Here is a 14,567-nt window from a genome sequence, read left to right as displayed (position 1 = left end):
CATAGATCGATTGTAAACTTTCAGAAGGTTGCTACAAACTGCTTTTATAAATCTAATAATAACTACAATCTGACTCTAAAACCAATAAGTCCTGTAAATGCCTGGACATTATTTTTTTTTGCATACGTCGTCTCTGTTAAAATATATATCTTTTGATTTTAATATACTGTGTATTGTTTATTCCAATATAATTATAACAAAAAAACTTTAAAATAGAAAGGCACTTTAAAGTTTTATTTAAAAAATATTATGAGACCTGCTTAGTATCATAAACATTCACTCGCCAATAATAGCGTTGTGCCATGTAAACTGCCGTTATTTTTGACTTTTTCATAATATTCTTCATCATTCGTATCATATATTGAGCATTTTTTATACATGAGCGTAAAAAAATGAGTCTTACGCTTCAGGTACCAGTCGAGGAACTATGAATATTTTATTTTAAATAAATAATTCATATAATTGTATTCATTAGCAGCTATTAAGCTAATGCGTGTACATGCAATCTCAGTGTTTTAAAAATTGAAAATATATAATGAAAACACTACTAATTTATGTGTGCGTCGTGGGTTTTGAACTCCTTAACCAAGCATGCACCAATCACATTTTCGAGAGATAAATTATTCCGTTACTCCACAAGTCGGTTAATTTCAACTTCGGTAGATTATATACCGAATATAATGTTTGCAAATATAAAAAAATACCAAATACGATACATTCACTCGGACATATTGCCCATCTCGATTCTATAATTCTTTACTAATATTGTCTATGTCTTTTTCCCACGTCCACAGATAAAATTATAGTATTTTTATTCGCGAATGTCAAATCAAAATTCGTCCAAACTCAAAACGTTGCTTTGTTGTTTTCCGGTATTTTTGTTTATTCAAATCTATTTTGTACTGTTATTAATTAATTTGATGTTACACAAATGTAAATAAATCATATATTCGTTTTTAAAAATCATCAAGGTTCGTATGGCTAGTATTTTTTTAAATACTCATGTTCTTGGCTGCCTCGGCAGAATTCCCGCCTGTCAAAATTTGCAAATTTAAAATGAAACAGCGGTTTTGTTGCGATTTGTAATGAAAATAATATTTAATCTCATGAATGTTAAGAAGTTTTATATGTTAATATAGGCTTGGATCGGCGGTCACTATGGTTGTCGACAAGATTTTCGTGACGAATGCAACGCATCTATCCTTGAGTGACCGTTTTACGGCATTACAGAATGTCAGGACTGCGTTGCCTCCGCAGAGGACGTGGCCTAATCCATTTTTATCGGATAATTTGAATTCCCGGAACATGATGTACAGTAGGATCGGGAGCACGCCGGTGGCACAGGCAGCTATGACCCTGAAAACGGTAAATTCCATGCCGTAGTTTTACTGATTCACTTATTTAATTATGTAACTTTACCTTCTAATATCTCCCATTTGTATGAAAATATTAGGAAAAATATCATTTTAGGTTAACTCGTTGACTGTCTTCATATTCCGCATATCTGCAACATAAAAGCCAAAATGGCAAAAATGTTTTTCTGGGTCTCGAATCATTATAAAATAACGCATCGGTTTATAAAAAATAAAAGTCAACCCCGATAGGGGTTTGTGGCGGGGACAATAAAAAATTTAATCCATATGCCGCAAACCCCTATAGGAGTTAATGTTTTGCTGTCATTTTTTTCTCAATAAAAACAGAAATGTAATACATAAGTGATACGAAGAAATAATAAAGATAACTACAATATACATTTTACATTGAAGCACTAACTTGGTGGTTATTCATATTAGTGGTTAAAAACAAAGTTGTTTCATTTAGTTTATTATAACTACAATAATTGAGAATGATATTTTTCAAAGCACTCGATGCAAAAACCCGGTGCATTTCGACATGAAGTAAAATGGTAGATGGTTTTTTTTAACTTGTCTCCTTTTTTCACACACATTCTGCAAGCCTTCCTTATTATCCTTTCTCCTTTTCCCCTTTCTTGTGTTTTTCCATCGATTTTGGAAATTTTGTGGGTTGTTGTTGGCACTGTGGTTGGTATTTGTGTGTGAACTTGTGTCCTACGAAGTGGAAGTAAAACTTCAATACCCGCAAGACGATAGTCATAGAGAATGAGCGGCGTTTCTCTGGAAAATCTGTTATAAAATTTGTGCGAATTTATTAGAAGTTGTTGAATTGTATGTATAAACAATTTTTTATAGCATCTTATAATTTTTCGTTCGTATGGGTAATTTGCTAACATTTGATCCTGTCTGTCGACACCTGACACAAACTTATTATATCCTGCAATTGCTTTTGGTTTTTCCGTAGTATGTCCTCTTTTATTTCTACAAGTTGTAAATGCACTTTTGAATTCGTTTGAAATATACATAACTTCTTTCTTATCTTTCCATTTTTCAACATGTATTTGGTAACAAAACATCGACACCTTTTCCCCCTTCTTTGACTTATTATTTAACACATCCTTTGGGTTTTCAACTCTATTTGACCTGAGAGCACCGGTACAGTCTGCTTCATTTTCTAACAATTTTTTTAGCCAAACCATAACTGTTATAAAAGTTATCCACGAATAAGGAATAGCCATTTTGTAGTTTTCCTTCTAATAACTACTTTGTCACTATGATCTGGTCCGCTTAAATCCTTATCATTTGCTCCAGCATAAATTAGGAATTTCAATATGTTTCCATCAGATTCGTTAAGCATGTATAGGTTAATTCCATACTTATGGCGCTTTTTTTTAATGAATTGTTTGAAGATTAGTTTACACTTCCCTAACACCATACTTTCATCCGAAGACAACTCGCGACAGGGATAATAAATTGATTCCATTTGTTATTAAAAAAGTCTACAACAGGTTGGCTAATCTATCAGTTGATTCATCACCAGAAAAATGCAGACTGATCATCCTACCTTCATGTATATAATAAATTATTGCCGATACGCTAGGAGTGATGATGTGTTGCCTTATGTACCACTTCGATACAGTTAAGAGATAATGATGATTTTAACTCTTTATTTTATACTCGCTGTTTAAGAACCTAGCTCTGAATTCAATCCTTGGGAAATAATAGAAAATATCAGTTAACAAAAATAAAATAATGGATTTATTTAAAACAAAGAACCTTCCGTAAAGAATTTGTAAAATACAATCCTGGGTGCAGACCAGGTTTCTGTGAACATGTCTAACAAAACCACGCTGTTATTTTTCTCCTTTTCTTTTTTTCATAATTTTTTTGTTTATTATGATCCGTATTTTGAAGTAGAAATCTGTTTTATTAAGTATTCTTTTCTTTATTTATCAGAATTTTTTTTCTATTCAATAAATGGCAGTAATAGTATTATATTATGTCAAAAAATAAGAAAGTTACATAATTTTTACATGACAATATGCTCGTGCGGGTGACTCCCGTCATAGGAGCTGTAGCATATTTTTATTTTGGACGTGTGACTTCCGCCAAACGAGTTCTAAAGGTTAACATTGATAGGACCAGCTTTAATTATTTTAAATAAATTAAATTTTAACACACTTTTTTCTTTAAAAATGTATGTCGACTGCACAAATTATTACGGATCTAATTCTCTCAATATTTTGACATTTAAAATTTTTTTTTAGATCCCTCTTAAGCAGAGAATAGGGGCACTAGGCAAGCTGTCTCCGCGACGGCGCCCCAACCCGCGCAGCCTGCAGCAGAAGGGGCTCTCCCCTCTGTCCCCTCGCCGACTGGGGCTCACTCGGCCCTGGATGGGCGGGGCCCCGCGGCCCTGGTCGGGAGCCCTGCGGAGAACCAGCAGCTACGCCACCCTGCGCCGCCCCACACAAAGGCAGCTGCCCTTCAGCAGAACTAACTCTGTTGGAAATCTTAGGTTGGCGAGAAAGATGTTATAACATTTTTTTAAAGTAATATTCCTTCAAAAGATGGCCAAAATAATATATATTTTTTTTAGGCATGTTGAGTTACATTACGTCACTGAATATTTTAGCATTTTGTGTAAACATGCTATTGTGAAAAAAAAACTTGCATAAAGCTTTCATCTACTAAAATTAGGCTTGTAAACTAAAATTACCATTTTTTAGAGCCCATCAAAGCTCTCCTTTGTAATTTATAAAAAATATGTAGCGTGTTTTGCCATCTTTTGAAAAATTTATATAAACGGTTTTTCTGCGTTCTGGCATAGTGAAGAGCTCTGTTTCGTGTGTGAAATAGAACGAGAATACTGGACGAGTGTTTTCGACTGGATGGCTACTCTCAGATAAAAATCCTGATAGAGGAAATCGAGTAGAGAAAAGTCCACCTCGAAGTGTAGTGGTTGAAGCATTCTGTAATGAAAAAAATGCTTCCACTTCTGATTATACAGGGCTGTGTTTTTCAACCTGTGGGTCCCGACCCCCTGGAGGTCATGAAGCCTCGCTTGGAGGGTTGCAGCCACAAGAGAAGCAAAAGTAAAAATGAGTGAGACATGGGAAATTATTAATGGAGCGCCGTGCATTCAGCAATGGGATACCAGATTTCATGCTGATTTTTTGAAGAAAATTGTCTTCAGTGATGAGGCACATTTTCACCTCAATGTATTTGTTAATAAACAAAACTATCACATTTGGTAGCTGAAAATCCAAGAGAGATTGTAGATTAACCTATTTATCCACAAAAAGTCATAGTTTGATGCGTTTATCGGCTAACGGATTCGATGAATGTCATTGTGACATAATCACAATTTTTTGTAGCCCAAATTGCGTTGTAAGGATGCCAACGGTATGTGGTCTCAACAAGACGGTGCCACCTACCACACAGCGAATGAAACAATGGGTCTATTGCGATCTAAGTTCAGAGGTTGGACTATCTTCTGAAATGGAGACATCAGTCGGCCGCCGAGATCTCGCGATCCAGCTTTTTTTCTTTTATGGCTTTTTAAAAGCAAAAGTCTATGCTGATAAGCCAGCAACAATTCGAGACCTAAGAACGAGATAATCCGCCGTATTGGTGAGATAAAGCCCCAATTTTTGTCAAAATGTCCTAGAAAATTTCAACAAAAGGATGGAGTCATGCCAGAGAAGGCAAAAAAGAGGGCATCTGAGCGACATCCTGTTCCATACATAATTTCCATGTCTATATTTTATATTGATATGTATAAACTTTGAAAATTCTAAATTATTTGAGTTTTATTGAATAAACAAATTGTACACTTCTTATTGCCATACCCTTTATTATGCATTCCAATTCAACACAGGTCTTTTAGGCTCCCGGAGTCAACTATCTATTTAGCTACAATTTAAAAAGCATCTAAAAATAAATGTTTGTATATATTTTGTTTTATTGGTATATTTTTATCAGAACTTACATATTTACAGATGTAAATTTCTGGAACTGCTTGTGTCCATATACATAAATTTTTGTCTAACAGAAGTTTAAACTTGTATGTTTTATTACAGCCGCTCCAGTTCACTGGGTGACCTTTCAGAAGCCGACTGGCCGAGTTACCAAAACAACCCCAGAGGACGGAATTTCAGAGGAAGAAGATCTTTTAGGTATAACCTATACAAATGTATTATAAACTCAATATCAGATCCGCTAAACTAATAAGTGAGACGGTCAGCGCATAAGTGATGTAACCCACAAACATGGAAAACTGAGATAATCACATTTAATGTTTAGCCATGTACAAACTTAGCCGTGTACGCAAACTGGTAATAGTGTGAGCAGTGCCATTTATTGATGGATAAAAAAATTGGTTCCATCACTTCTAGTTTATAAAACGCATGGTTATGGACCCTTTCCAATGTTTAAGTCAATTTATACCTATTTGTAGATTAGGTCACTTCTGCGCTGACCACCTCAAATATGATAGCCCATTATTGAGAGGTGTCCTTATCAGGGCGAATGAAGAATACAATTCTGTATGTTAAATAGAATCCGAACTCTGGACAAGAAAAAAATCTGTAAAAGAAAAACCAAAAGAGATAAGTTCGCCTCATAGCTTTTCAATGTCGATACGTATTCTATTTGATAGTGAATGTATAAAAAAAAACTAAATTAAGACTAAAAAAGAATAAAATGATTAGACAGTAGGGTGGGTGCCAGGGGCGCGCGGTGAGGTTTTCGATTAGGGAAGCAGTCACTCGGTACTGGGTAAATAGGTCAAATATCAAGCCATAATCGGCAGAACAACGTAAGCGACAAATAGTGAATTGTGCAGGAGAAATTTAAAAAAAATAATTCTTCCATATATTTTTTTAAATAATACGGTAAATGGGATTTATAATGGTTGGCCAATACTGAAATGACAGCCAAATTGTTTGAATACCTTCCGCTTTTAAGATAGTGGCGGAACGCTGTTTTGCCTATAACTCTGACAGGTTTATTTTTTGGTGGCGAGCTAGCGTAACCGCCTAAATGAGGAACTTCAGCCCTACGGGAAATTGGATACAAAAAATGTTTTCTTACGCGGGGTAAAAATTAGAGCATTAAATTTTACTACAAAGTTTCTTGAAAATGTACAGAAAAAATAATAAAAAATACTTTGATAAAAACGCACCACTTTAAATGACGTCACTGGTTCATGTGAATCAACCTATGATCTGAGAGCTATGGAAGATTTCCGGTCTGCTTGTCGCTTCTGGACCAATAAGAAGGACTGAATGAGAATAAGCGGAAATGAACCTCTGACGCGGAGTTATTTCAGAAATACAAAACTTTGAAAAATCGTAGCGCCGATAATACGATATATAAAAATTAAAAATATTTTTTTTGACTTAGTTTAACAGTCTATTAACAAATAAAAAATTCAAAAAAAAACACTGAACTTCCTCATTGTCGTTGGTTACGTTGTTTTGCTTAGCTTAAAAATAATTTGTCAATAAGTTTAAACGCTAAAAGCCACATATTTTTTTTTTTACAAATGATGCCGAGTAAAATATAGAAAACTACAATTGGCCTATAATTTTAGTTTAATTGTAAATAATATTGTTTTTTTGTTGTTATAATGCCTGTGGTTTTCTTTTAATAAATAAAAATAAATACAGGGGGCAATAAGGAACACTTTTCCTTAAAAAAACGCAATTTGCCAAAAGTGTATCTTACGTTGTTCTGCCGATTATGACTTGATATGTTCCTACTACCAACACAGTTATCCAAGCTAAGTGTTTTGAAATAAACTAAAAAGAAATTTGATGCCATTATTTCAGCATAAAAGAGATACATTTTAGTTTGATTGAAGTGCAAAATTTGTTATAAAACATTCATCGTATGGTGCGAAACCTTGCTAATCAAAATAATTTCAATTGTTTTCAGAAATAATAACCAAAATAACCAAAACCGCAACTGGCGCAGCAGAGGGGGAGACGGGGGCGGGGGAGGGAGCAACGGGGCGCTGGAGCAGAGCTGGCGGGGCCGGGGAGCGGGGAGGGGAAGGCAGGGCAGAGGGAGGGGCAGAGGCAAAGGTACGGAGGGATCTATTCAGTGATAAAAACAATGAGGAAGTGAAGTGCTACGGGAAATTGGATATAAAAAATGTTTTCCCACACACGGTAAAAATGACAGCATTTGAATATACGGCGATGTTTGAAAAAAAGTATGAAGAATGAATAAAAATGGTTTCAATAAAAAAGAGCTACCTTAAAATGTCACTTGTTATTCACACAATGTTATGTGTTGAGATAGATTTTCGGTTTTCGGGTAGGCATTTTTGTCAACATTTAGTGTATTTTGACAGCTACGGGGTTGTATTTTAAATGTCAGCACAACTCCCCGATGACGACCCGTGACGTCACGGACGGAGTCATTTCAAAAGTTTAAAAAATAGAGCGGATAAAACGATACATAAAATATTTTTTGTGTATGCAGACAATTGGTAGAATTCCATATTAAATTTAGTAATGTATCCAAAATAAAACACGTTTTTTCGGATTTTAATTCTACTTTATTTTTTTTAATATACAAGAGCGTATATTGTGACGCGTTTCGTCTTGTTAGGACATTTTTAAACTAATTCAAGAGTTTGAAAATGTTCTAACACGACAAAACGCGTTACAATATACGCTCTTGTATATTTTCAAAAATAATGTAGAATTAAAATCCAATAAACGTGTTTTATTTTGGATACATTGCCAAACATATATATTTTTTTTAAATTTTGGCTTAGTCTGACAGTTTATTAACAAAAAAAAAACTACTAAACATCCTCAGGAGCTTCACTTGATTTTAAGTGAGTGTTGAATCATATCATTAGAATTGTTTTTATTATATTTTAGGTTGGAATTACACCCAATCGGGACCTCCACTGAGCAAGCAAGAGTTGGACCTGCAACTGGACGAGTATATGGCCGGCAGTCGCAGATACTTAGATAAAGAAATAGATCAGTACATGAGCACCGCTATGGATGTCGAATAACTCATCTCCCAATTCAAAACCCTTTTGTATCATACTCATTTATTAATTTCCAACAAATTTTGGGTTGGCATTTGATTTCAAGCAAAAATTTATTTGCATTTTTATTTATATTCTTCTTTATGTTCAATTTTCTCGCTCCTTTCAAAACTTATACCGACACTGTTTGCGATACAGATCGATTAACAAGAGCTGGCGCGTTCGTAAAACTCACACAAACGCTTTCACAAAGTCTATAGGATGGTGATTATAAAATGGTTGTACATATTAAATTTTAATCAAGTGTGGTATCATTTTTTAAAATCTCTATCGGATAAGAGTGGGTTGTGTATATGAAAAAAAAAACAATGGGTTAACAATATGTCATAAATTTATTTGTACACGAGTATGTCTTTATTTAATCTTTTGTGTTCATCACATTATAATAAAAAATTAAAACAATGTAATTAAATGCATACAACAGGTTATATTTTTATAGTTGATTGTTTTTAGTTTACAAATAATAGGATTTATTGTTTATCAATAAGTGTGTAAATATATTTTCTCAATACGACTTGTACCGTGCATTTTATTTACTCTGTATTAATTGAACACAAAATATTTGGTAAAAAATGTACTTGTTTAAAAATAAATAAATATATGGCATTTTCTCAACTGGCAGTTTTTTTTTCTTATACACAAGCCTCTTATCCAAAAGAGATTTTTCATAAACGGAACATTTGACTAAAATGAAATGTTAATAATTTTAATCAACATTCTGTACATTAAAAATAAGTTTATGTGAGTTTTGCGAACGCGCCAGCACTAGATAATCAACCTGTACGTGACTCGATTGACTGAGAAATTACATTTATAATCCAGTGTTTTTAATTCATTTCTTACTACCCGTAAATTACTATATTTTTACTATTAAGAATCGCAGCAAAATTCAGACGAACCCAAGAGCACCCTGTGTATATTTTATTACAATATCATTAGCAGCAAACAAAGCAATAGTTGTCTCTGTCCCGCTCATAAGCGCGTCTGGGTGCGAGAGAGACATATTATTTTCATAATGCGCATGCCAACAATGTCATACCATGCGCTTATTCACAGATACCACACAACCGCAATGTGTTAATATGTTTGCGCCAGCTATTCCTAACAGACCAGTACCTACCTTAATATTTTTATATTTCCCATGTATATTACAGTTTGTCAAAAAAGGGTAAAAATCCAAATACCCTTTTGTAACTTAATTATTAGCTTAAGATGTGTAGCTGCAGCTGATCCCAACCTTGTAAGTTTTATCCGATTTCGGCAACACTCAATTAATTTAGCGCCTGTCTAACTAAATTAATTCGGCACAGTGGTTAGACGGCCAACTGTAAAACTGACGTCGCGGGTTCGATTCCCGCCAGTTGCAAGAAAAAAATCCAAGAAATATTTTTTTCTCAATTGGTCCGGGTGTTATGGTGTATTTTTCATTACCTCCTTCCGTATCCCCTCTGTCCCACCTGCTGACGACAAGCCGCAAAATAGAGGCTCAGCGGGTTATTCCTTCAAAAAATCAAATTGAAAAAATATATAATTGGTTTTCTTTTTTGTGATTGGTTAAGAAGACAAGGTCATGGGAACACTGACGCCCTCATTTTTTTTGTCGGAATATCTTATTTTATAATGACTTCTATCAGGCAAACTGGCAGCTACTCGGGGCCCCGATCACAGGTGGCTCAGACAGGGGCAAAAGCAATGGTTATGTGGCAAACACAATGTATCCTCAAGTTATATAAAAATCCCTAGTTAATTTTTTACAACTTAGCGATTATTTTATTTTTTTGCATTTCTTTATCCTCACACTTTATTTTATTATATAATGGTCACTTTTTATTATTTCCAGTCAGTAGTGTGTCTTAAAATGTCAATTTCTATTTTATGGCTCAAACGTTTATCTTCCGTGAGAATTTTCTGAGGCAATTTAAGGCTAAAAAAAATGTTAAATGTGGTGATAAAAACTATTTAATGTGATATTTCAGAGTATAGATGTTGAATCAATAAAACAAAAAGAGTTTACTTTTTTTTCCAGGTTTAATAAAAATAGATTCCTAATTGTTTAACCTAAGATTAATTCAACAATGTTTTAAGTTTGTCCAAATGCTTGCAGACTAGCTGGATTTTCTCTGGAAATTTGTTGCAACAGAGAGTGAAAACATTTTTGAGAAGGGAATATGGGAGTCTAGGCATTTACATAGCTTATGAACTGTCATTGACTGGTTTAATTGGGCACTTTACACACTGTGTAACATTCACCATTCTGCCTATGTGTGAACATCCACATTTCCTCAACTCTTCCATCTGTTGACTTTTGTGAAGTAAAAGAGTAATTAAGTAAACCTCACGACTCGCCCACATGATAAAGGTTTCAGTTCTTCACAAAAGTCAACAGATGGAAGAGTTGAGGAAATGTGGATGTTCAAACATAGACAGAATGGTGAATGTTACACAGTGTGTAAAGTGGCCACTTAAACCAGCCAATCGCAGGTCATAAGCCCTGTAAATGCCTAGACTCCCATATTCTCTTCTCAAAAATATTTTCCCTCTGTTGCAACAAATTTAGCTAAGATTAATTCCTCGTATAATTCATTTTGACTAAAATATAAATTATACTTCCCTCATACTCGAACCAGAGTCCTTTTAATGTCTATTTTGTGTGTAGTTCATTGTGTCTGATTGAACTGCAGTTTTTCAGATATAATGTACTATACCATTCTTTATAATACTGGTTTAATATTTTTACCTCCTTCGGACACATACATTGTAGAATAGCATTAATCTTAAGTTACGTCTAATATTGCCATTTTAAAGTAACAGAATGCAGAGTCTACGAATACAATTTACATAAATGAGTTTTTAAACCATTTTAAGTTTGGAAAGATTGTTTCTAATAAAATCTTGTATCTTTGACACTTGTTGGAATGTTCTTTTTTTAAGCTTTAAATTTTATCAGCATTATTTCGAGAATAATTCAGTCAGATGAACCTCACCCGCAACAATAAAGGTTTTAACTCTAAAGTTAAAACTTCACAAAAATCAACAGATGAAAGAATCGTGAATATTAATCAGTGTATGAAGTGTGAATATTATGCAGATAATTGGTAGAATTCCATATTAAATTTGGTAATGTATTGAAAATAAAACACCTTTATTGGATTTTAATACTACTTTATTTTTTTAATACACAAGAGCGTATCTTGTGACACGTTTCATCTTATTCGGACATTTACAAAATAACTTTTATAAAGAAACTTTGTAAATATTTCAGTTAGTTTAAAAGTGTCCTAACAAGACAAAACGCATCACAATATACGCTCTTGTATATTTTTAAAAATAAAGTAGAATTAAAATTCAATAAACGTGTTTTATTTTGGATACATGACCAAATCACACAGTGTGTAAAGTGGTCACTTAAACCAGCCAATTAAATCATGAGCCCTGTAAATGCCCGGGCTTCCATATTCCCTTTTTTTAAATGTTCTCCATCTTTGTTGAAATATGTTTTTCTCAATTTTATGCTTGCTACTGACTTTTTTTATCTTTGTAATTTAAATACATTAGAAAAATCCCTAGGGGTTAAATCCTGAACATCAGACTTGGAGATATTCAAAATACGAGTATTATTGATAAAAATTAAGCATTTTAAATAATTTGATAATTATATTCTTCCGTTTTGAAATTCTTGTCGTTGAAAGATGCACTAATTGCATAGATAAATTATTAAGAAATTTTAGCATTATTATAAACTCTGCATTTTGTACATTTTATACCATATTTAGGTACTACTTTTTATTTTAATCAATTATAATACTGGAATGTTACATATTTGAGAAAATATTTAATATTGTTTTAAAATAAGTTGGTTATAAATACTAATGATTTGGGTGTTTCCCAACTAATTAATTAGCCAGTGAATATGTATTTGTTTTGTTTTAAAACCAAAGAATGTTTAGTTTTAATATTTAGTTTATATTTTATATTACGTTTTCTGTTATCAAAATTATCCATCAGTTTATTCATCCAGTTATGATTCAGTAATAGAAACAGAGAAAAAAAGAACCTTTTTTTTGTAAAAAGAGTATGAAAGTCAACGCACTCGCATGTGTCATTGGCTGGTCTAATAGATCACTTTTTTGCCTTTGTTTTAATAACTCCATTTTATTTTTTCTTCCATATTTTAATTTTTGTGGAGTAAAAACGCTGAAATATTATGATTCGCATTCTCAGAGTAGGTAAATGTCTAGACTTCCATATTCTCCCCTCAATAAGATTCTCTATCTCTGTTGAAATATAAAGTTATTGAATACTTCATTTTTATTGGCAACAACCCATAAGCATTATCGTCGTTTCAGTTCATTTTTGTCCAACAGACTGAAACACAAATCTGCAGAAATAAGAGCTTTAAAGTTTTTTTTACGGAATTAGGCATAAATAATGACCACAACTTGAGACAAAATTTGTTAAAAAAAACATTTTAACAATATGTTTTTTTAACTCAATTTCGTTGGGCAAAAACAAACTAAAGCGACGTTGTGTCACAGAAATGTGTGTATAAATTTTCTACATGAATCATTTGAAAATAAAATAATCATTTCAACTATTAAAATAAAAAACTTTTTTAAACTTCACAGACATGTATTTCTTTTTGTTATTTTACAGTTTCGGGAGAACAGCATCTCGCGTAGTTTAGATATTATCTACGAGAGATACCGTTTTTTCCAAAACATTACCAATGCCATCTGAACTGCGCTTAATACTGTGTGTATAATATTAAGCACCTGTTGATGAAAGGTACGTAATGGCGAATATGCCTCAGCCGGATTGTCATTTAGCCGGAATACATATTGACTAGATGAATTACAAAATGTCTCTGTATTGTAAACGGGCTGATCGACGATTAGCCATATTGTCAACACTTGGCATTTTACAATTTGACAAGCCACGTTTAGCCTCTGTGTAGAATGGTGAACATTTTAGATCTTCAACTGTAAATACAAATTGAAATAAAATGAGATTTCTTCATAACTGGTATCAAATATATATTTTTTAAAGTAAATAAAAATATGCCATATTTTATAATATTCAACTTGCGGTTTTATCCAAATTGTTGATTTGGGATGATCTTTTAACTTTAAAAGTGCAATATTTCACAACTAGAAACATGTTAGTTACCGACTTGTTTCTCAAACCTGTCATATACATTAAAAGGGAAACACATTTATTTTGCTATTATTAATCGGCTAACCAATATGTATTCTGGCTAAAATGACAATCCGGCTGTGACAAATACATAAAATTTCTGTGGAAATTATAACAATTTTAATGAATAATCAATATTTTTATAATACCTTTTAATTTAACATCAATAAGTTACGCTATGTAAATAGGTAGTACATTTAGAAAAGTATTATAGAAATTTTAAGACTGGATTTTTTTTCTTTTAAAGATTTATTTCCATGTACATAACTCTGCCTCCAAAAATATTTATCCAGTCTTTGCTGTTTTCCCTTAATGATAAATTACTTGCTAGAAGTAAAGACTGATTACGTTTATTACTGTTTAGTGTCGACTTATTTTCCCAGTGATGATTCGTCCAGCGGAGATTGTTAACTTTTATTTGTACCTAGTATTACAAATGGGTTACTAGAGGTTCATTTCTAATTGTAACTTGTGTATTTAGTTTGTGAACTGATGTGGAAATAGAATGTGACAAATATAAGAGGATAATCTAATTTTTAAGATTTGAAAATTGTAATACATAAGTTTTAAAATAAAATGTGTTTTATTTCCTTTTTATTATAAAATACATTGTCGCCATTCAGGCAAAAGCCACAAACCCAAAAATCATTCTGAGAAATCGCAATTTGAAAGTTTGGAGACCAAGAAAAAATCTGATTTTTGTGTTCTGGTGGTTTTATGTACACAACGCAATTCATTTGTCTTTTTAATAAATTCCATTTTTTTCTTTCTGACATAAAATATCTGGAAGGCTTTGAATGAGGCGAGGTGGCTAAAATTTGGTTAAGTGACTTTTGCTTGTTTATAATTTGGACAATGCGAGCTATAAGAGTTGGTGAAAGGAAGGAAAGATTAGAAATAATTATTTTAATCTTGTGGTGGAATTTTTTTTTCGTTTAAACAAA

The 14,567-nt window shown here is 32.8% G+C and overlaps 1 protein-coding gene across 1 annotated transcript; it reads left to right on the top strand.

Annotated features, from left to right (window-relative positions):
• Window positions 1-792: 792 nt before the first annotated feature.
• On the top strand, window positions 793-14,200 carry LOC148283632 (uncharacterized). Its single transcript, XM_088243540.1, has 6 exons — window positions 793-971; window positions 1,140-1,365; window positions 3,623-3,873; window positions 5,438-5,533; window positions 7,296-7,444; window positions 8,255-14,200. Exons 2-6 carry the CDS (start codon window positions 1,159-1,161, stop codon window positions 8,392-8,394), a joined length of 843 nt encoding a protein of 280 aa, XP_088099666.1. The 5' UTR covers window positions 793-971; window positions 1,140-1,158; the 3' UTR covers window positions 8,395-14,200.
• The last annotated feature ends 367 nt before the right edge of the window (window positions 14,201-14,567 follow it).

The sequence above is a fragment of the Micrasema longulum genome, unplaced genomic scaffold (assembly GCF_059751315.1).
Source record: "Micrasema longulum isolate JH-2025_06_02 unplaced genomic scaffold, ASM5975131v1 h1tg000215l, whole genome shotgun sequence".
Classification (NCBI taxonomy): Eukaryota; Metazoa; Arthropoda; class Insecta; order Trichoptera; family Brachycentridae; genus Micrasema; species Micrasema longulum.
Note: the sequence above shows the minus strand (reverse complement) of the source record. Positions and strands in the feature narration are given on the sequence as shown.

What these genes read in the sequence shown, in the direction of transcription:
- LOC148283632 (XM_088243540.1), top strand. Translation starts at nt 1,159, where the DNA reads ATGGTTGTCGACAAGATTTTCGTGACGAATGCAACGCATCTATCCTTG. An exon ending in AGAGGAAGAAGATCTTTTAG is followed by an intron (nt 5,534 to 7,295) that starts GTATAACCTATA and finishes AATTGTTTTCAG; the next exon opens with AAATAATAACCAAAATAACC. An exon ending in AGGGAGGGGCAGAGGCAAAG is followed by an intron (nt 7,445 to 8,254) that starts GTACGGAGGGAT and finishes ATTATATTTTAG; the next exon opens with GTTGGAATTACACCCAATCG.